Source organism: Lynx canadensis, chromosome A3 (genome assembly GCF_007474595.2).
Source record: "Lynx canadensis isolate LIC74 chromosome A3, mLynCan4.pri.v2, whole genome shotgun sequence".
NCBI classification, from domain to species: domain Eukaryota; kingdom Metazoa; phylum Chordata; class Mammalia; order Carnivora; family Felidae; genus Lynx; species Lynx canadensis.
In genome coordinates, this window is record NC_044305.1 from 137,734,612 (window position 1) to 137,752,965 (window position 18,354).

The 18,354-nt window shown below is 52.9% G+C and overlaps 1 protein-coding gene across 4 annotated transcripts in view; it reads left to right on the top strand.

Moving 5' to 3' along the window:
• The window catches only part of EIPR1 (EARP complex and GARP complex interacting protein 1), a 121,866-nt gene that overhangs the window by 6,497 nt on the left and 97,015 nt on the right, over nucleotides 1-18,354 (top strand). For 2 of the 4 annotated variants that reach the window (XM_030311724.1, XM_030311726.1), the window contains exon 2: nucleotides 6,856-6,939. The exons of the other annotated variants lie outside the window; for them this stretch is intronic. In XM_030311724.1, coding sequence (XP_030167584.1) covers nucleotides 6,856-6,939 — 84 coding nt within the window. The remainder of the gene's footprint in view (nucleotides 1-6,855; nucleotides 6,940-18,354) is intronic. 4 annotated transcript variants of the gene reach the window in all.

Sequence of the window (18,354 nt, forward strand, 5' to 3'; positions counted from 1 at the left end):
TGCTGTCAGCGCAGAGCCGGACGTGGGGCTCGATCCCATGAATTGTGAGATCGTGACCTGAGCTGAAACCAGGAGGTGGATGCTTAACTGACTGAGCCACCAGGCGCCCCAGACCTTCTCTAGTTGTGGGGGCCAGTGACCGCTGTGCCCCGCTGGAGGGGCGACTCCAGCCAGCGGTGGCATGGCACACACTTGGGTGGCAGAGGTAGGCAGGGCATGAATGAGGGGCACCGCGGGCGCCGTGGAGGAGATGTGGACGGGGGCGGTGCATGTCCCGTGGCTCCCGTTTAAGCCGGGTGCTGCCCTCCTTGTGTGTTCACCAGCTGAGCTCAGCCAGGCCAGGAGGGGCCGTGTGGGGATGACAACTTGTGCGAAGGTGGCGCGGGGTCCTTTCGGTCGCTTTCCCTGGCTTTGCCACCGCACTAGTCAGCCGCCCTGCAGAGAGCCTGGAGCCACACAAGCAGGGGTGAGTGAGGCTGGCTTCGCGGCACCTGTGCCAGCAGGTTCTCCGGGAGCCCCGTGGTGGGCACGGCCGGGACAGCGGGCTGGGGCTGCTGTCTTTGCAGGGCCAGGCCGGTCAGCGCTCGGGGCTGCTTCCGTTGGGTCAGGAAGTCCCTGGGCATCAGGCTCGTGGCCGCAGGGCTCTCGGTCTTACCCGTTAGGAGCTTTACAGTCGAAGGTGGCTCTTCGAGGTTTTCAAACGCTTTTCATGTCTGTGGAACGGACCATGTGATGTATGAGTTTTCCCTTTTGGTCTCTTTGGTCACTTAAATCACTGACTTTCAAATTGTGGGGCCACCCTGGCATTCTGGGACCAAATTCCACTTGGTCGCGAGATAGTCCTCTGCCGAGTTCCGTTTGATATTTTACGTAGAGCTTTTTCAGGGACGTTTTTAGTGCAGTGTTCTGTGTATTTGCTTCTAGGGGTTTGCTCTGTTACCCCACTGCACGCAGGTGCCCCGGGAGCTTCCCTTCGGTCCTCAGGCCCGAGGTGGCTTGAGCGTGTCCGCCTTGCCCGGTCCTCTCCGCACACCGGCTGTGGCTCTGTGGTCACTCGCTGTTCCCGTTTCTTTCTGGCTTTCGTGTGATTCCCTGGGGTCCGGAAGGGGGACTGAAACCCAAAGCCTCTTGCTGGAGGACCTGCCGTCCCGGGTCGACTTGACGAGGAGGCACGTGGAGGGTGAGCTGCAGTAAAAAGGCTCCTGGCGGAAAAGCGGCTTCAGAGGTTGTGAAAAGGTAGATTAAGCAAGGAGCGGGGAGGGGTGGGGTGTGAATGTTGAGCAGGGAGGGCGGGTGCGGACTCGGGAGGTCCGGGCTGGTAGGCCTGCCAGGCAGAGGGCGTCAGGCGCTGCTGGGGACTGGCCTCAGGCCAGATGTGCCCCTGTGCACCTGCTCAGTGAGGCGAGATCACCGGCCTGGTTACAGCGACGATGCTCGTGGGAAAGGGAAGGCCGCGGGGCCCGGAAGAGTGTGCACGGAACTGTGGGCACAGAGCCTCAGCGTGAGAAGGGAGGATGGGGAGAAGACAGGGCGGGGTGGTGACCTCCTGGGTCCTGGGGGGCCAGGGGACCGAGGGGTCCTGCGTCGGAGCGTCTGGTAGCCGTGACGCGGGGGGCCCTAGGAGGGCAGTGCTGCGGAGTGGCTTGGTGAGGCCGGGTTATCGGGAGGGAGGAAGGGTCAGAGCTGAGGAAGGCCTATCCTGTCTACACCACCATTAAACTTGCCGTGAATGCAAGAACGAAGGTAGATGGGTCAAGGCAAGGTATTTTCAAAGGACAAGGGGACGTGTGACTTGATTTTCCCAGCTAAGGGGAAGAAGCCAGAGAAGAGGAGAGGGAAGAGAAGAAAGAGGGCTGACCAATGTCGTGTGCTGCGGGAGGGCGGGGGGCGCCCCTTCTCCTGGGCAGGCGGGCAGGTGGGCAGGGGCGGCGTCTCCAGGAGGCCGGCCGATGGTTTCCGTGTTGCCTCAAGCGTGAGTCGAGTTTGCTGAAGGAGGGGGCCGGGCTGCACCGGGGCCTGGACCGGAGCCGGCAGGGCAAAGCAGGGTGGGCGCGGGGCGGGCGGCAACCCCTGGCGGAGCCGAGAGGCCGGCCTTCGCACGTACGGGGGCGAGCGTGTGAGTGAGCGTGTGCGTGACTGTGCGCTGCGGCCCCGTGGTCCCCAGGGGCGGTGTCGTCGCCACAGTTATCTGGTAGCTCGTGACGCGCGCTGCTCTCGTGGCCCGGGGGCCCGCCGCCGCGATCCGGGCGCAGGAGACTAGAAGCGGGTGTTCAGCACTGAGCGAGACGTTGGGGCCTTGCTTTCTTTTACGTGTGGAAGGCGGTCTGCCGTGGAGACACGTGTCCGGTCACCTCTAGCTTCCTGGTCTGTCACCCCCCTGACCTGGGGGCCACTCTTGGGAAAGAGGCCTTTTCTGGGGCGGGGAGACTGCTCAGGGTAGAGGGGTAAACCCGCCCTGGGTCCCCCCTCTTAGAGCAAAGTCCTGCTCCGCCCGCTGGCCTTCAGGGGTGGCCCTGAGCTTACCTGGGGGTGGCTCTTCTTGGCGGGGGGTTCACCCAGAGTGAGCGTTTGCTTGCTCAGACTAGTGAGAAAAGGAAAACATTTCTGAATTTCCCAGGGGGGGTTTATGGACTCAGGGAGTCCTGGAAGGTCGTGAGGTTTGTGGTTCCCGTAACGCAGAGGGGCTTTCCTGACCCTTCCGACGCCCCTTCCCCAGCCCTTCTCGGCGTCTCTGGTTGCCTCGTCCGGGGTTGGCTCCCTCAGTGGTCAGACAGATGGAGAGAAGGCCGCGTGAGGAAAGGGCTGTGGCCTTGCTTTTGAGAACAGGGTGACCCAGGCTCCAACTTCAGTCCCATAGATAAATCTCTTACCTGTGTGGCCGGGTCCCTGCGTCCCCGTAACAGAGAGAAGCAGAGTCAAGCGTGGGAGTGCGTGTCGTGCTTCCTCGAGGAGCTTTGTGACCATGACTAAGTCCCGTAACCTCTCCGGTCCTCGGTGTCTTTATCTCCCGAGTAGGTGTTACATTATCCATCTTGACTTTGGGTCTACTTCATTGAATTATGAAGGTGAATCAGGCTACGATATGTGCAGATGTGTTGTGACCTTTTATACCCTAAAATCTGATCTTCTCATAACAAGGTCATTGGAGCACCTCAGAACCATCATTAACGACTAGCCTCGGAAGGTCATTTCATCACTCACTTCATCAAAGGACCAGAAATACGGACACATACACATCTGTCACCCGAATGGCCGGAGCTAAGTTATGATCATAATTTTACCCAGTAATGTAACGGAAGGATCTTAGATGAACTGTTTTTGAGATTTTGCCGTAATTTTTAAAGATTCGGTTCAGACTTTTTTTTTTTTTTTAACAAGGATAATTCGGCCCTTCAGTTTTTTAAAAAAGCAGCGTCTTATTGTGGGTGACAGAATGCGTAGTGTCAGATTTGTAGTGCTTTTCCAAAACTGTGGCAAAACGGATGATCTCGTGGACTTTACTTTTTTGCGTGTTTCCCATGGTCTCTGCGCAGGTGTGCGGGTCTGGGGCCCGAACTGCTGGGGCACGAGGCCGACCGCGTGCTGGCTCACCATGGGCACCCAGCAGCCTCTGTGGTCGTGGACTGCCCTGTTTTCCAGGCCAGCAGCCTGAGACAGCTTCCTTCCTTCTGGCTTTCTTCTCCTCTAAGGTGGTGGCATTTGATCCTGCCTTCTACCTGAGGTTGAGTGCGCGGGTGTGCTCTGGCGAGTGTTACTTTGCTCCCGTGCCGTGTGTGCCTGTGGCTGTGTCACATGGTCATTTTCTACCTGCTCTGTCCGATCTCGTCTCGCCCTGCAAGTCTGTGCCCTGAGGGCAGGGCCGATGTCCTGCCCTCTGTGGGACCTTCCATGGCAGCTGCCACTCACAAATGTCATATAGTCAACTGGTGATTACCAACTCGAAGCATAGACGAGTGTCTTAATGGAAAATAATCATTTCCTTTCAGCTGGGTCCGCTTCTGGGTCCTGTTTTGGGGGATCTTCAGGCTTTTTCTCTCTGGGGTGATGACATGTACCTCCGTTTGAGATGTAGCGTTCTTGTCTGAAGCTGGACCCAGGTCTGCATCCCCTCTGTTGAGTCAGGGTTCTGCCTTCGGAGAAGGTGAGGTTTTGTCTCTCTGTGATGGCGTGGACGCTTCCTCACGAGAATCCTTTTCCTCTGCGTGGTGTTTAAATTAGCTAGGATTTGGAGGGTCTGAATTTGCTGATGTTATGTGCAGAATTTACTTGTATGTACATTTTTGGCAGAAGGTATATAGATTCACAAAGAGTTCATCAGTTTTGCACAGAGATCTGTGTAAGACTCCAAAAATTGTCCAGTCCGGTTTTGCTGAAGAAGTCGTAGGCATATTGGCCAGAATAGACTTTTCCCTCCGGATGTCTAATAACGTGAATGCTGCTTTGCACATGTATTTTCTTGGTGTTACTGGAATGTGTTTTGGTCGTTGATATTTTTGTGCCGGGAAGCCTTTGTGAGGAGGGGTGGGGACAGAGGTGCTACGGAGCATGACGTGAAATTGTCACCAAGCCTTTTGGTGACCGATACTCAGAGACCAAATGAAAACCAGACAGACTGGGTGGTCAGGACAATGGTTTCCGTGTTTCTCTTACCTCGTTTGAAAAAGAATGAATCAAGAAATTCAGGGATTAGATGTGACACAGGAGGGAGTGGGGCGTCACGTCTGTTTCTAGCCGCGTGTGGACGGTGGCCCACGTAGTGAACCGTGTGTGGCCCACGTACTGAATCAGTTTCCTGTTGCTGCCGTAACGAGTCAGCACCAGCTCAATGGTTCAGAGGAACAGCTCTTTCTGCCTTATGGCTCAGGGGCCCAACAGGGGCCTCACTGGGCGAAAATCAAGGCCTTGGTATGGCTGCACTGCTTCCTGGAGGCTCGGGAGAGTCTGTGACCTTGCTTCTTCCCGCTTCTGGAGGCTCCTGTGCTCCCTGCTCCGTGGGCTCCTTCCATCCCCAGAGCCTGCAGCGGCTGCTGCCCACGTGCTCCCAGCCGTCTGCAGCCCTTGCAGGCTTCCTGTGCCCCTCGTGCCGCCACCTCTCTGGTTCTCTCTTCTGTGACGCATCCATCTGACGACATCCAGGGAGGGCTTTCTGCTCGTAAGGACCCGTGTGACTAGGTGATTCAGGATAATCTCCATCTCAAGATCCTTAACCTAGTCGCACCCGCAAAGTCTCTCTGCACAGGTTCTGGGGATTGGGATGCGGACATTTTTGGGGGCCGCTATTCTGCCTCCCACCGGCATCCGAGCATGAGCTGCAGGGAAACAGGGACTTGACGTAGGCACAGTTAGTGGTTGTGCTGAAAGAGATCTGGGTTTGAATTCGTAAGCCTGCAGTACTTGTCACAACACTAATATTTACCAGTTGTACACAGTCTTTTCCTCTCTAGGCCTCAGATTCTTCACCTGGAGTTCTTAATTTTAATTATTGAGCATATTAATCATAGGTGTTGTGATTCCTGCTGTGGTGCACTGCCCAGATTTCTTTGTCAGAAAATCCAGCAGATTCTGGGATTGTTGGTGGCTGAGAGCAATCAGTGGGTCCTGCTTTTAGAGTTTGCCCTCAGTGGAACAGAGTCACTTTGCCCTAAGTCCCACCGGAGTCCCACCCTCCTCCAGGGACAGCCTACTGGATGGGGGTGGGGGCTGGGCGGCACAAGGGCCTGGCCATGTTGGCTCCACTCTGAGGGACTGTCCCAGCCCCAGTCTCCCTGTGGCACTGAGGTTCCTCTTTGCCGCTGCACAGTCCTGCTTCCTTCACCCTTCCATGGCGTCATTCCCGAGAACGCTCCCACAAAATCTGTGCATAAAACTTGACGCTTTAGAGCTTGTTTCCCAGAGAACCTGATCATCTGAATGCTCGACAGGCCCCTTTCTGTTGTTTGTTGTTTGGCTTTTGATCATATGATTTTGACTCATTGTACGACTAGTTATTTTTGATTCAGTGTTTGACATTGTGAGAAAAACTGTAGAGACTTTGGACGTCTGTCTTCCTCCAGAGGATTTACTGTTACTTCTGGCAGGTATCTGGCCAGCCCAGCAGCACCAGCTGCTCAGATCACTTAAAATCCAATCGAGGACTAAGATGACCCAGATCGTAGTGTGTCCGGGTTGACCTCATTCTAGTCCACCTTCACGCCTGGCCTGATCCCCAAGGGATCCCAACCCAGAGCTTTAGTGTTTCGCCGACCTCTTCCCTGTGTACTCAGTGTGTGTGTACCCTCGGCCCCAAACTCTCCTCCACGTCGGCCGCTCACCACACTTTCCAAAGTGACAGGTGCCTCTAGCTGAAAGGGGGCTGGAGGTCAGGCTTTCCTCTCTGACCTTCCCTCATTTCCAAGACCTTGGCACTCACTCATCGCGGTGCTGGCTTCCGGAGGCCTTGAAACAAATTCGGAGTATTTCGTTTAGTTTGTACAGTTTTCCTCTGCAGGAGACGTGGTTTGAACCACCTGCTCTGCCATTGCTGGGAGCCGTTTTCTGCTGTGTTGTCAAAGGATGATTTGTTCGACCAATCTATTTCTGTTGAAAATTGCGCTTTTATTAAAAACACCGTTTACATCTTTACTGCTTATTTTTTTGTGCCCGTCTACAGTTGTTTCCATATACACATCTGAGGTGGAATTGTTGTGTCACAAAGCAGGCACAAGCTGAAGGCTGTCCGTACATATTTCTAAGTTGCCTTGCAGACACTTCGCATGAATGGATACTCCAGCGGCGGTACAGGAGGTAACTGGCTTTCTAATCTAACCGTTACATCTAACTTCATAAATGTGTGTGCATTTTCCTTCCCCCCTGCAGGCACGTGCTCTGACACCTCAGACTGCAGAAACAGATGCCATTCGGTTTTTGGTTGGGACGCAGTCTCTTAAATATGATAATCAGGTAACTATTTTTGACAAATGTATACATGTTAATTACTAAGCCTATTCTTAGTTTTATAACCATTTTGCTCTTGATTTTTCAAGCACCATTTGAGAAAATTAATGCCACACAAACAAAATAAAACTTGCATTGGGATTTAAATACCCAACCGAATGTAATAATTGAGCTCAATGACTTAAACTCCCGTGGCGGTACCGCTGTGGTTTAGGCTGTGGTGATGCGGGGTTCACCGGGTGAGGGGTCGAGAAGCAGGCCAGGGCACGTGGTTGGCGTCCCTGCTTCCACGCGGGCCCCTGGACGGCCCCGCCGCGTGCTCACAGCGTTCGTTCTGGCTGAGCCTGGATGAGGCCACGGTCCCGTTTCAACCTCGAGCTCCGGGCTCTCACTGCCACGTACTGCAGGCGGGCATGAGATGCAAGATGTGGCCCCCGCTGTTGTGGCCACTGTTGTAGAAGGAGTGTTGGATCCTCACAGATCAGCGTTCGGTCCACCTGCGACCCCGAGCGAACGGATTAACCTTGCCGGGCTTCATTATCCTCATCACCAAAATGGGGATCAAGCCGTCTACTTTCTGTACCTCACAGGTGCTGAGGACGTTGTGAAGATGTGCACCGTCCTGGATCCTTGGGAAATGCGCAAAAGGCCGTGTCACATGGTGCCGGGTCTCCGCCCAGTTACCACTGTCACACAGGGGAGGTGGCTGTAACATAGCTGTGGGAGGGTATTTGGTGCTGGGCAGGGGGTAGTGACATAGCCGCTGTCATATTATCGATGAGGGATTTTATTATTTATTTATTTTTAAATTTTTACTTACTTTTGAGAGAGAAAGAGAGGGAGAAACACAGTGCGAGCAGGGGAGGGGCAGAGAGAGGGGGAGACGCAGGGTCTGGAAGCAGACTCCAGGCTCCGAGCTGTCAGCACAGAACCCGACACGGGGCTCGAACCCACAAACTGTGAGATCGTGACCTGAGCCGAAGTCGGATGCTTAACACACTGAGCCACCCAAGCGCCTCGATGAGGGATTTTGAATTGGCATAGTCATTTAAAATCATTTTCAGGGGCGCCTGGGTGGCGCAGTCGGTCGAGCGTCCGACCTCAGCCAGGTCACGATCTCGCGGTCCGTGAGTTCGAGCCCCGCGTCGGGCTCTGGGCTGACGGCTCGGAGCCTGGAGCCTGCTTCCGATTCTGTGTCTCCCTCTCTCTCTGCCCCTCCCCCGTTCATGCTCTGTCTCTCTCTGTCCGAAAAATAAATAAACGTTGAAAAAAAAAAAATAAAAAAAAAAATAAAATCATTTTCAGTCATTGAAATCAGGCAGCTGATTGGGTGACATGTATCTAGAGCTTGACAAATTAGTGTTTATATTATTTATATATTTTTATATTTTATAATATGTTTTTGTATTTTCCAAAACATGGAAAAAGCTTTATATACAAGGACTGTCACTGCAGTGGTGCACATAATTGTGAAACAGTTAGGAGCGATCAAAATGTGCCAGTGTGAGGGTGGATGGGGGCAGATTCACATGATTCCACCCCGCTGAGCCTGGTTCCTCGCAGTGGAGCAGAGGTCACGCACTGCGCTCATGAATCATAAACGCCTCATGAGCGTCACGACTTAAGACTCGTTAGACGGTGCAGTGAAATGTTAAAATCGTACATATTGTGTGATCACTGTGCTGGTAAGAAAGTAGATGATTTTTCAACAGGTACAAATACCGGATCCTTCTATGAATACCTGAACCCAATGTAATGTTATGTCAGTTACACCTCAATTAGACAAGTAGTGGATAAAATACAAAACTGAATCTCTACATAGAAAAAGACCGGGGGGGGAAACTAGTCAAAAGGCCTCAAAATTGGAGCCACGGTTACCTTTGGGTGATCTGAGCATTTGTGAGGTAAATTGTCTTTCTGATTTTCATTTTTCTGAATGTGTGTGTGTGTGTGTGTGTGTGTGTGTGTGTGTTACTTTTGGAAAGTGTCAGATGCGAGTGATTTATTTACAAAAATAGTTTCCAGTGGCCATGTTGCAGGGAAAGAGGAACCCGCGTAATGACACCGTGCCGTCTGGGGCTGCGGTGACGGAGGGACAGACCCAGGTGGGAGTCTGAAGGCAGACTCGCGGCTTCTGTCTGCTGGTCAACTGTGCGGAATTTGTCACAGGACAGGTGTTAGAGAATTCCAGCTGGCTCTGTCTCCGGGCCACCAAGCATCTTTTCTCACCTACTTGCTTTTTAGTTCCGCTCTATTCCGAGGCTGTCCCATTAACCTTTTTGGTGGAGTTATCAGCTTTTTAACTTTATGAGAATAGGGGACACTTTATTATTATCTAATGAGGGATGCTTCCATTAAAAGCTAAATGAGTTAAAAACCAATGAGGCAATGAAGGCATTCATAAGTTATGGGAATAGGTTACATTATACCTGGTTTTCTCAGCCAAAATTATATGCCATTTGGTTATGACACCAAGAAGGGATCAGCCCCAAGTGACATGAAGTACTTTAATCTTAAATCCTTTTTTGGAGCCAAATCACGTTGGGGTTGGGCCCCAGCACGTGCATCTCTGGCAGGCTCTGGGACCACCTCTTGGGGAGCACTGTCCGGTGAGTTGTGAGTCCCCGGGGTTGGCGGGTGAGACCGGCATCCTGGGACAAACGTCGTTTGTAGCTTTGCGTGTCCTGTGGTATCAGGGTAGTTTCTTGCGCACACAGTCCTGGTTTCCGGAATATAGGCATCAGTCCTTGGACCAAGGACTAGGCATCCCTAGTCCTTGGGAATATAGGCATTTTCGTACTGAATGACTTTGGTCCTTAATAATCAGTCCTAGAGAGACCTAGCTCTCCAGTGGTAGGCACAGGAAAGTTGTATATTTAACTTATATTTTATGGCATCGAGGATGTAGTTCTTTGGAACCCTTTTCCGAATCGCTGGTTTACGACGGCTCCTTGGGTGCTGTCTTGCAGAACCATGTGTCACCTGCTGTCCCCCTCCTTTCAGGACTTCCTAGCCAAGCTGCTAGGGAAGGCTGCAGCCTCTGGCTTCAGTTCGTCTGGTAGCCACGGCTGAACGGAAGGCTGAATGAGGAGTCCGATGACGCCCCGTTCCCAGGCTTCACACGCAGTGGCATTTGGTGTGTGACTCCAAAAGATTGGGGTGACAGGCTGGTGCTTCCCTTTCTGTTTCTGGGGAAGGCGTCCGTCTGCACTCCTTCGTTCAACAAATGCTGACTTTGTATGTTAATGAGCCCCCCCCCATGTTGTGTGTCAGATACACAAGTGAGCTAATAGACCTGTGCTTGCAGCTGAGCTTCCACTGGGATGGGGAACTGGGCCCGCGGCACGTGGTCCTGGGAGAGAGCAGGACGCGGGGTCCCTTCCCCGTGGCACTGCAGCCTCCCCCAGGGGAAGGCGCCTGAGCCAAGGCTGGCGGCCCGAGGGTGTGCTGTGCTGTGTCACTGGCCCTGGCCGCAGGCTCCTTCCCCGGGCTGGACCCGCCCCCGTATGCGCCCCGGGCTTCCTCCCACGCGTGGCACGCCTGTTCCTCTTCTGCGCCGCGTGTGTTTCTCTTGTGTGTGACGTGCACGGTTCCTTGCACACGCCACATGCTTCCTCCACGTGGGATGTGTTCCCTGGGGCCGCGGCCAGCTGCGGGGGGGGGGGGTGGGGGGGTGGATCCCGGGACGCGCACAGCCGTCTGGGAGCTCGGTGGCTCCTGCGTCCCCCACGTCCCCGGTGGGCACGGTTTTCCAGCGCGTCGGAAGGGATGAGCAGTTGCCCCTATACACCCCAGCCTCCGGCAGCCGGTCCCCAGGCTTATTTCCTGACGGAGGGTGACCCGAGCTCTGCGTGCTTCCCGGAGAGTGAGGATGGGGATTCCCCACCTGGTGGCTCCGCATTGAACCGCACGATCAGTGCAGTTCGCGGCCGCCTTCTGTGGGGTGTGGCGTGGCACCGGCCAAGCGCTGGCACGGGGGGCGCTCAGGTGGGTTCTTTCCCCTCCCCCAGGAACTCCCCGTGGACCGAGCGTCTGAAGGGTACACGCTTCCAGCGTGGGGACGTGGGAGAGCCGGGCAGGCCGGGTCAGGGCGACTCCCACACCTGCCGCCGCAGGGGACAGGTGTCGTTGACCCGGTGCCTGAACAGACCTGGCGCTGGCCCTTGGCAGTTGTGTGGTCTTTCCCGGGGGCCGAGCCGGACTGTGGCCGAGGCAGAGCTGCGGTGGGTCCTCCCTCCTCCGCGCTTCCGCAGGAGCCTCCGCTGTCCCCTGGGGCCAGTAGGGGTGTGCGCCCTCGGGGCTCCCTGTAGCCTCCCTGCAGACACCCACACTGCAGCGCAGGCCGCAGGCCGGGGCTGTCAGTGTCCTCAGGTCAGGCCGCTCCACCCACGCCCGGGCTGGGGGCCCCTGGCCTGTGGCGCTGCTCCCCACTCCTGCTTACTGGCTGGTGAGGGTTAATGGCCCCTGGCTTCGCCTCGGGCCATCAGCTCCTGGGGGAGGGGGTCATTAGTTCCCTAGAAAGTGCCAGTCTCGAGTCAGTCCTACTTAATTCAGCTGTGCCATTTTCTGAAAACCTTGGGAGCTGTCACAGTTGCTGGCCTTCTTTGTCAGGTGAGCTGCTTTGCTTTCTGCCCTTAGCTTTGCACGGGGCTGGGTGCTGGGAGCAGGATGGGCAGGTCTGGGGCTCTCCTTCAGGGGGCAGGGGGGTGTTCCTTCTCTCGGAGGCCGTGTGCCCTGTGCTGTCCAGTGGGGAAGTCTAGGCAGACTCCCAACAAGGGGTTTCAGACCCAAGGGGTTTGCTTTGTGCTGTGCTTTGCCCAAAGACTTTCTTTGCATGTTGCTAGCTTCCCATTTCTTACGTGGCTGGGGGACGAGCGCCAGGGTGACAGAGGACGCAGACCTGTCCTCTCTCAGCATGGTCAGTGGAAAGGCTGATCCCTGAAGGGGAGGGCGGGGGTGGGGGGGGAGGTGCTGGTGGACCACTCAGTGGCTGCTTTCCCTGGATAGACCTTTTCCGTTTTAACTTTCGTTTTGGATTTGTAAACCCCGTTGCTCCATATTTGTATTTTGATTAAGGATAGCTTTGTTTGTGAGCCCCATCTGGCTGCAGGCTCTGTCTTTGGCTACCCTCAGAATGGCCTGGGCCTTGGTTAGAAATTGAGACTCTCAGCCCCACCCCAGACTAGCTGAACCCTGAATACCTCCCCCTCCCCTCCTCTTCCACCCTCCTCTCCCCACCCCCTCTTCCCAGTACTGATTACACCTCAGATATTCTGTTCTATTTATTTATTTATTTATTTATTTATTTATTTATTTATTATTTTTTTTTTTCAAGGTTTATTCATTTATTTTTCAGAGAGAGAGAGGGCAAGCGAGTGCACATGAGCAGAGGAGGGGCAGAGAGAGAGAGAGAGAGAGAGAGAGAGAGAGGGAATCCCAAGCAGGTTCTGCACTGTGAGACACAGCCCAACATGGGGCTCGATCCCACAAACTGTGAGATCGTGACCTGGATTGAAACCAAGAGTCAGACACTCAACTGACTGAGCCACCCAGGCGCCCCCGGAATTTCTTTTTAAAAGATAGAGTTCTACTTTATGTATTTTTATTTTTTATTAAAAAAAATTTTTTTTAATGTTTATTCATTTTTGAAAGACAGAGAGAGACAGAATACAAGCAGGGGTGGGCGGAGAGAGAGGGGGGCACAGAATCTGAAGCAGGCTCCAGGCTCCGAGCCGTCAGCACAGAGCCCGACGCAGGGCTTGAACTCACGAACTGTGACAGCATGACCTGAGCTGAAGTCGGACGCTCAACCGACTGAGCCACCCAGGTGCCCCTACTTTATGGCTTTTTAGTTTTGAATTTATATGTAAAAGTGTGCTAATAAAGAGACAGTTAGCTGGTAGTATTCCTGTGAGCTGTTAGGTTCTAGCTGTTTCCCCACCCCTGCAGCAGATGCCGCGAAGGACGTCCACCTTGTCCAGTTGCTGTGGGCTGAGTGTGTGTCTCCCCCCAGGTTTGTAGGGTGTACCCTAACCTGCACGGTCCAGGCGCGAGGAGGTGGGGCCTCTGGAAGGTGCTCAGGTTATCACAGTGGAGTCATCACCAACGGGACTGACCCACAGCGCTTCCTTACCCTGCCCGCCACGTGAGGACACGGCAAGAGGATGGCCTCAATGATCCAGGAAGAGGGTCTCAGCGGACCTGACCTTGCTGGTGCCCTGGTCTCAGGCTTTCAGCCCCCAGAGCCGTGAAAAGTACATTCCTCGTTTGTAAGCCACCCAGTCTGTGCTCTGTGTTCTAGCGGCCCGAATGGACTAAGACACGGCTTGTACGAGAAATGCCCTCCCTGGACACCAAGAGGTGTGGAAGGTGGGGTCTTTTTTTTCCCCTCCTGGGCTGCCAGGCATACTTTGGGCTTCACGGACAGAGGATCTTCACGTGCTGGGGCTTCTTTGCTGCAGGAAGGGGAGTCAGCACAGACAGGTAACTGGCAGCCGTATGGGCACAGGAGCATGTGTGGTAACAACTTCCACTTAATCATTTAAAGTCTTAGCTAAGGGATCCACAGATGTTTCAGTCCGAACAAAGAATTCTTAGCAATCCAGCTTCCTAAATACACTTACGCTGCAGCAAGAACCCAGAACAAGTCAGTGACTTGCCCCAGAGTAAAATGGCCAGAAGTGGCCGAGTCATAACTGGAACACGGGCCTCCTGGTCGGACCCCTTTGCATTCAGTATTTCACCCTGAAGACAGACGGACTGCGGCAGAGGAAGCGGAGTTTGCAGGGCTTCTCGAGCCCGGAGCGAGGAAAACCGGTGGTGTGAGACCCGAATCCAGGTGCTGGCCCCTGCGGTGTTCCAAAGCAGCCTGTTGAGGACAGCGTGGCCGGGATCCGTCCCCGTGAGGCCGTGGCGTGAAGTCCCCCGTGGGCGGGCGAGCTGAGTCTTTTATCACGGTGGTTCAGCTCTCCCCTGGGGAGGGCTGCGGCCAGGGGCAGGGAGACGTGCCCCGGGGAAGCCGTTGGATCCTCAACTTTCCCTAAGGGGAGCTTTCCATTTTCTAGTTCTGATTTTATCCATATTTTTAATTCTTCTTTTTTTTTTTTTTTTTTAAATTTGTAAGAGTTTGTTTACCTTCAGTTCAATCAGAGAGGTGAAATGGAGAGGCAGTGCCCTGGCTTGGAGTCACATGCTCAGACGGACACCGTGATCTTCTAGGAAAGTGATGGAGGATTAGCATCATCTTTATGGGCTTTTTAATAAATTTTATAACTCTCATGCCTAACTTTTTGTAGAGAGTCATCTGTGCCCTTAGCCCTACTAGTAAATCCAACTTTAAAAAATTTAACAATGGTAATTCAAAATATATGAGTGTGATCTTTATTATTAGCCATTAAAACATTTTGAAAACTCATGAAGATTTTAAAGTAGCATTTTACTCCCCAGACAGCCACGTGTCTGCCTGACCTTCGTATCCAATTATTAATCGGTCTTTCTTTTGTGCTCCAATAATCTTTTGCACTCACTAATTATAGTGTTTTCTTCACCGTAATTTTTCGTATCTGGCCCGTAACTGCATGTGTCTATTCGACAGAATGTTTCTTTCTAAGTCCAGTAGTGTAAGCTGGCTAGAGGGTGGTGCCCTGAGAATAAACCGTTTAAGGTATAGTCAGTCTCCTTCTCTGACGTCAGGGGCTCGTCCTTGCTCACCTGCAGTGCAGAGCCCTGGGGAGGGCACGGCGCTCCAAGCACCCTGGATAGAATGGGGGTTCAGAGCCACGGTCTGGAATCCTGTTTCTAACTGGATGTGACACACTACTTCAAGACCTGGGCTTCTTCGCCTGTGGATGGTGGCTAATAATCATATACGGCTCTTTTAAGGATCCCGTAGAAAGAGCACAGTGCCGGGTGCATTGTACGTATTAGCCATTACTACTTTAGTTGTTTACGGGGGTGATGTCTCAAGTGTTCTTTCTGAACATACCCAGATTAAAACATTCCGTGAAGATGTATCCTTTGGGCCTGCCTGTGAACCCACTATAAATGAGGATACGTGGAAGGGTCTTAGGACCATCGAGCTTGAAGATGAAGGTTAAGGGCTGTAGTATTACGGCGTGCCAGATCGGGAGAGATGGGCTCGTGCCTCCTCCCTTCTGCGTCCGTGTGCCCGGAAGTGCAGAAAGGAGCCCGGAGCCAACTTTGCTCAAGCGTTGGAGCCCGTGGACAGCATGTGCCTCGTGTCCGCACCGGGAGAAAAGAGCATTCCGGAGAGCCGTCGGGAGGGAAGACCCTTCCCCAGATGAGAAGGACCTGTAGCAGCGGGTGAGGTGGCCTGGGCAGGAGAGCCGGGCGGCCACAAGTGCTGGGCAGAAGGGGAGAAGGCCAGCACACGGGGCGCCGGGAGCCGGCGTGGGGCGGATGCGTGGGCTTTCTTCGGGGGGAGGGGTCAGCTGAGCCAGCAAACGGGAATTGTGAAGCCAGAGCTCTGGTGGTGTCACTGCAAGGGGCTCCTGGTGCTTTAGTGCACGGCAGAGGGATTGATTAGAGAACAGGAAATGCATTCATTCATGTTTCAGTGTTAATGGAGAAAAAAAATTCCCGTTCACCCTAACAACACAAAAATTATCCCTGATTTTGTATATTGCATTTTAGTCTGTGTTCACGTGTGACTTTTATATAATTGCATGCCATTTTCTCTTCTGCTTGTAACATTTAATGCTTTCATAACATTTTTGGTATTTATAATTGCTCTTTATCATGACTAAAAAAAAAAATTTTTTTAAATGTTTATTTTTGAGAGAGAGAGACAGAACTCTGGGGGAGGGGGGCCAGAGAGAGAGGGAGACACAGAATCCGAAGCAGGCTCCAGGCTCCGAGCTGTGAGCACCGAGCCCGGTGCGGGGCTCGAACTCATGAGCTGTGAGATCATGACCGGAGCCGAAGTCGGACGCTCAACGGACCGGGCCCCCCAGGCACCCCATTTATCATGTTAAAGCTACGCGATGCTCCGTAATTTTTGTTGTTCATTTATTCTTTGAGATAGAGTTCAAGAAATCAAATTATTTCAATTTCAACATTTGTATAGTTCCTATTAACATTTTGTAATACATCTTTTGAAAGAATTCTTCAGATGTACGACATGTATTGATTTTGCCACAGCCTTGCCGGTATGGGTCGTCACCACTCAGTTGGCATCACGGAATTCTTACTTCAAAATTTTTAAGTCATCAGATACAGGGGCGACTGGGTGGCTCAGTTGGTTAAGCACTCGACTTCAGCTGAGGTCATGATCTATGAGTCTGTGAGTTCGAGCCCCGAGTCGGGCTCTGTGCTTACAGTTCAGAGCCTGGAGCCTGCCTCGGATTCTGTGTCTCCCTCCCTCTCTCTCTGCCCCTCCCCCACTGGAGCTTTCTCTCCCTCAAACCAATACATAAACCTGAAAAAAGTAAGTCATTGGATATACTAATGAACTTTTCTCCCTTCAGAATTTTGTGCCTCTACTCACTTTAGAGGACTCGTCTGTAAGGTGTAGCCTTACAGCCGGATGCCTCTTGCCACTCGGGCACACCCCCACCCCCACCCTGTACCCACGGGACCGCCACCGCCATCTTCTCCAGTGCCCACAGCCCGTTTTGTGGATACGCCACCACTTCCGTGCCCCCTTCTGGGCACGGACATCTGGGCTGTGTCCCGTTGTTGGCTCTTGTGAGTGAGGCCGCGGTGGGCACTCTGGTGGGTGTCTTTTGTCTGGGTGTCTGTGGGGCGCAGACCGAGCCGTAGGCTACCGGGTCGTAGGCCACATACGTGTTCAACTTTACTAAGTGCTGCCCGAGATTTTTCTCAGTAATGACTTAATTATTTAATAAGTATCAATAGCTTTTTAAATGTGTAACATATCCACGGAGGGAGAAGATGTTTATAGGTAAAATTCCCTCGCATGTGGAAAGGAGAAAGTACAATAAACCTTCGCTTTTAAAAGAAGTGGCACATTGGGGCGCCCGGGTGGCTCAGTCAGTTAAGCGTCTGACTTTGGTTAAGGTCCTGATCTCGCGGTTTGTGGATTCGAGCCCCGCATTCGACTCTGTGCTGACGGCTGGGAGCCTGGAGCCTGCTTCAGATTCTGTGTCTCCCTCTCTCTCTGCCCCTCCCCTGCTTATGCTCTGTCTGTCTCCCTCTCTCTCAAAAATAAACATTAAAAAAAAAATTAAAAAAGTGACACATCATAGTGGCCCCACATCTAACACACATGTAATCTGTAAATTTTGAGCCCACCATGAAAACTGCACTGTGCTGAGTGCAGGAGAAACTTACTGAAAGTAGTTTTAAACGTAAAAAAAAGCAGGACTGATTTTTCAGCTCTTCCCCCCAGAAGAGGGGGCAGGTCGAGCAGGCACTGGCTTCACTGTGCCAAGCCGGGCGTGGCTTCGGTTTCCCACGATCCTGTGTCCTGTGTGCATGTGAGAAACTGAGGCACAGGGTCCCACTGGCTTGTGGTGTCAGTGGTGGGGTCTGAATTCTGAGTCTGGAGCTGTCCCTCAGGGCGACTGGAAGCCACGAAGGACAGAGCGAGGCTCTCTGGAACAAGGACAGGGTGTGGAGGCTTTTGGATGTCATGGAAACATTTCTTAAAACAGCATTGTTTGTTCTGATTGCAAAGTAACACATATTAATCACACACAAAAGAAGTTAAACACACAAACAAACCGCAGAGAAGGAAAGGAACACCTGCCATTATCCCCCACCCAGGGGAAGCTGCTCACCTCCTGGTTCTTTGCTGGTTTGGGCGTGCTTGCTCTTTAAACAAAAACGGCACGTAGCACACACACAGTTCTTGGTTCGTTCTTTCCCCTTAACTGTATGTTACGGACCCTTTTCCGTGGCACTAAATAGTCCTTTGTAGCGTGCTGAATGGCTCCACGGTATTACGTTAACAGTCAGATACTACAATTTATGTGAACAATTCCCTTTCGCCAGACATCAGGTGAGTTACAATTTTTCATCGTGATGATGCCACAGTGAGCGCTCCTGGGCACAAATCTTCACGAAGACCCATGAATATCTTCTTCATGTAAATTTATTTTTCAAACAAATGTTTTATTTTTCTCATTGACATGGGTACTGATAAAAGTGTGAACGTGAAAATCCTTTTATTCCTCTAAAATTTATCCAGAAAAGCACGGAGGTAGCGGATTTAACTTTTCGTGGCTAAAATGTAATACTCTCATGTATATATCGTGTGATTGTTACGGCTGTTGGACTCCTTTGTGGGACGTGTAAGGTGTGCGAACGTGTCACGCCATCTCACCCCTCTCCCCCCCCCCCCCGTGGCTGCCCCCTCGGGTGTGGGCATCTCAGCTCTGCCCAGGCAGTGGCTCCCTGTGCCCCGTCCCCTCCACTAAGCCGCGTGCAGGGTTCGAGGCT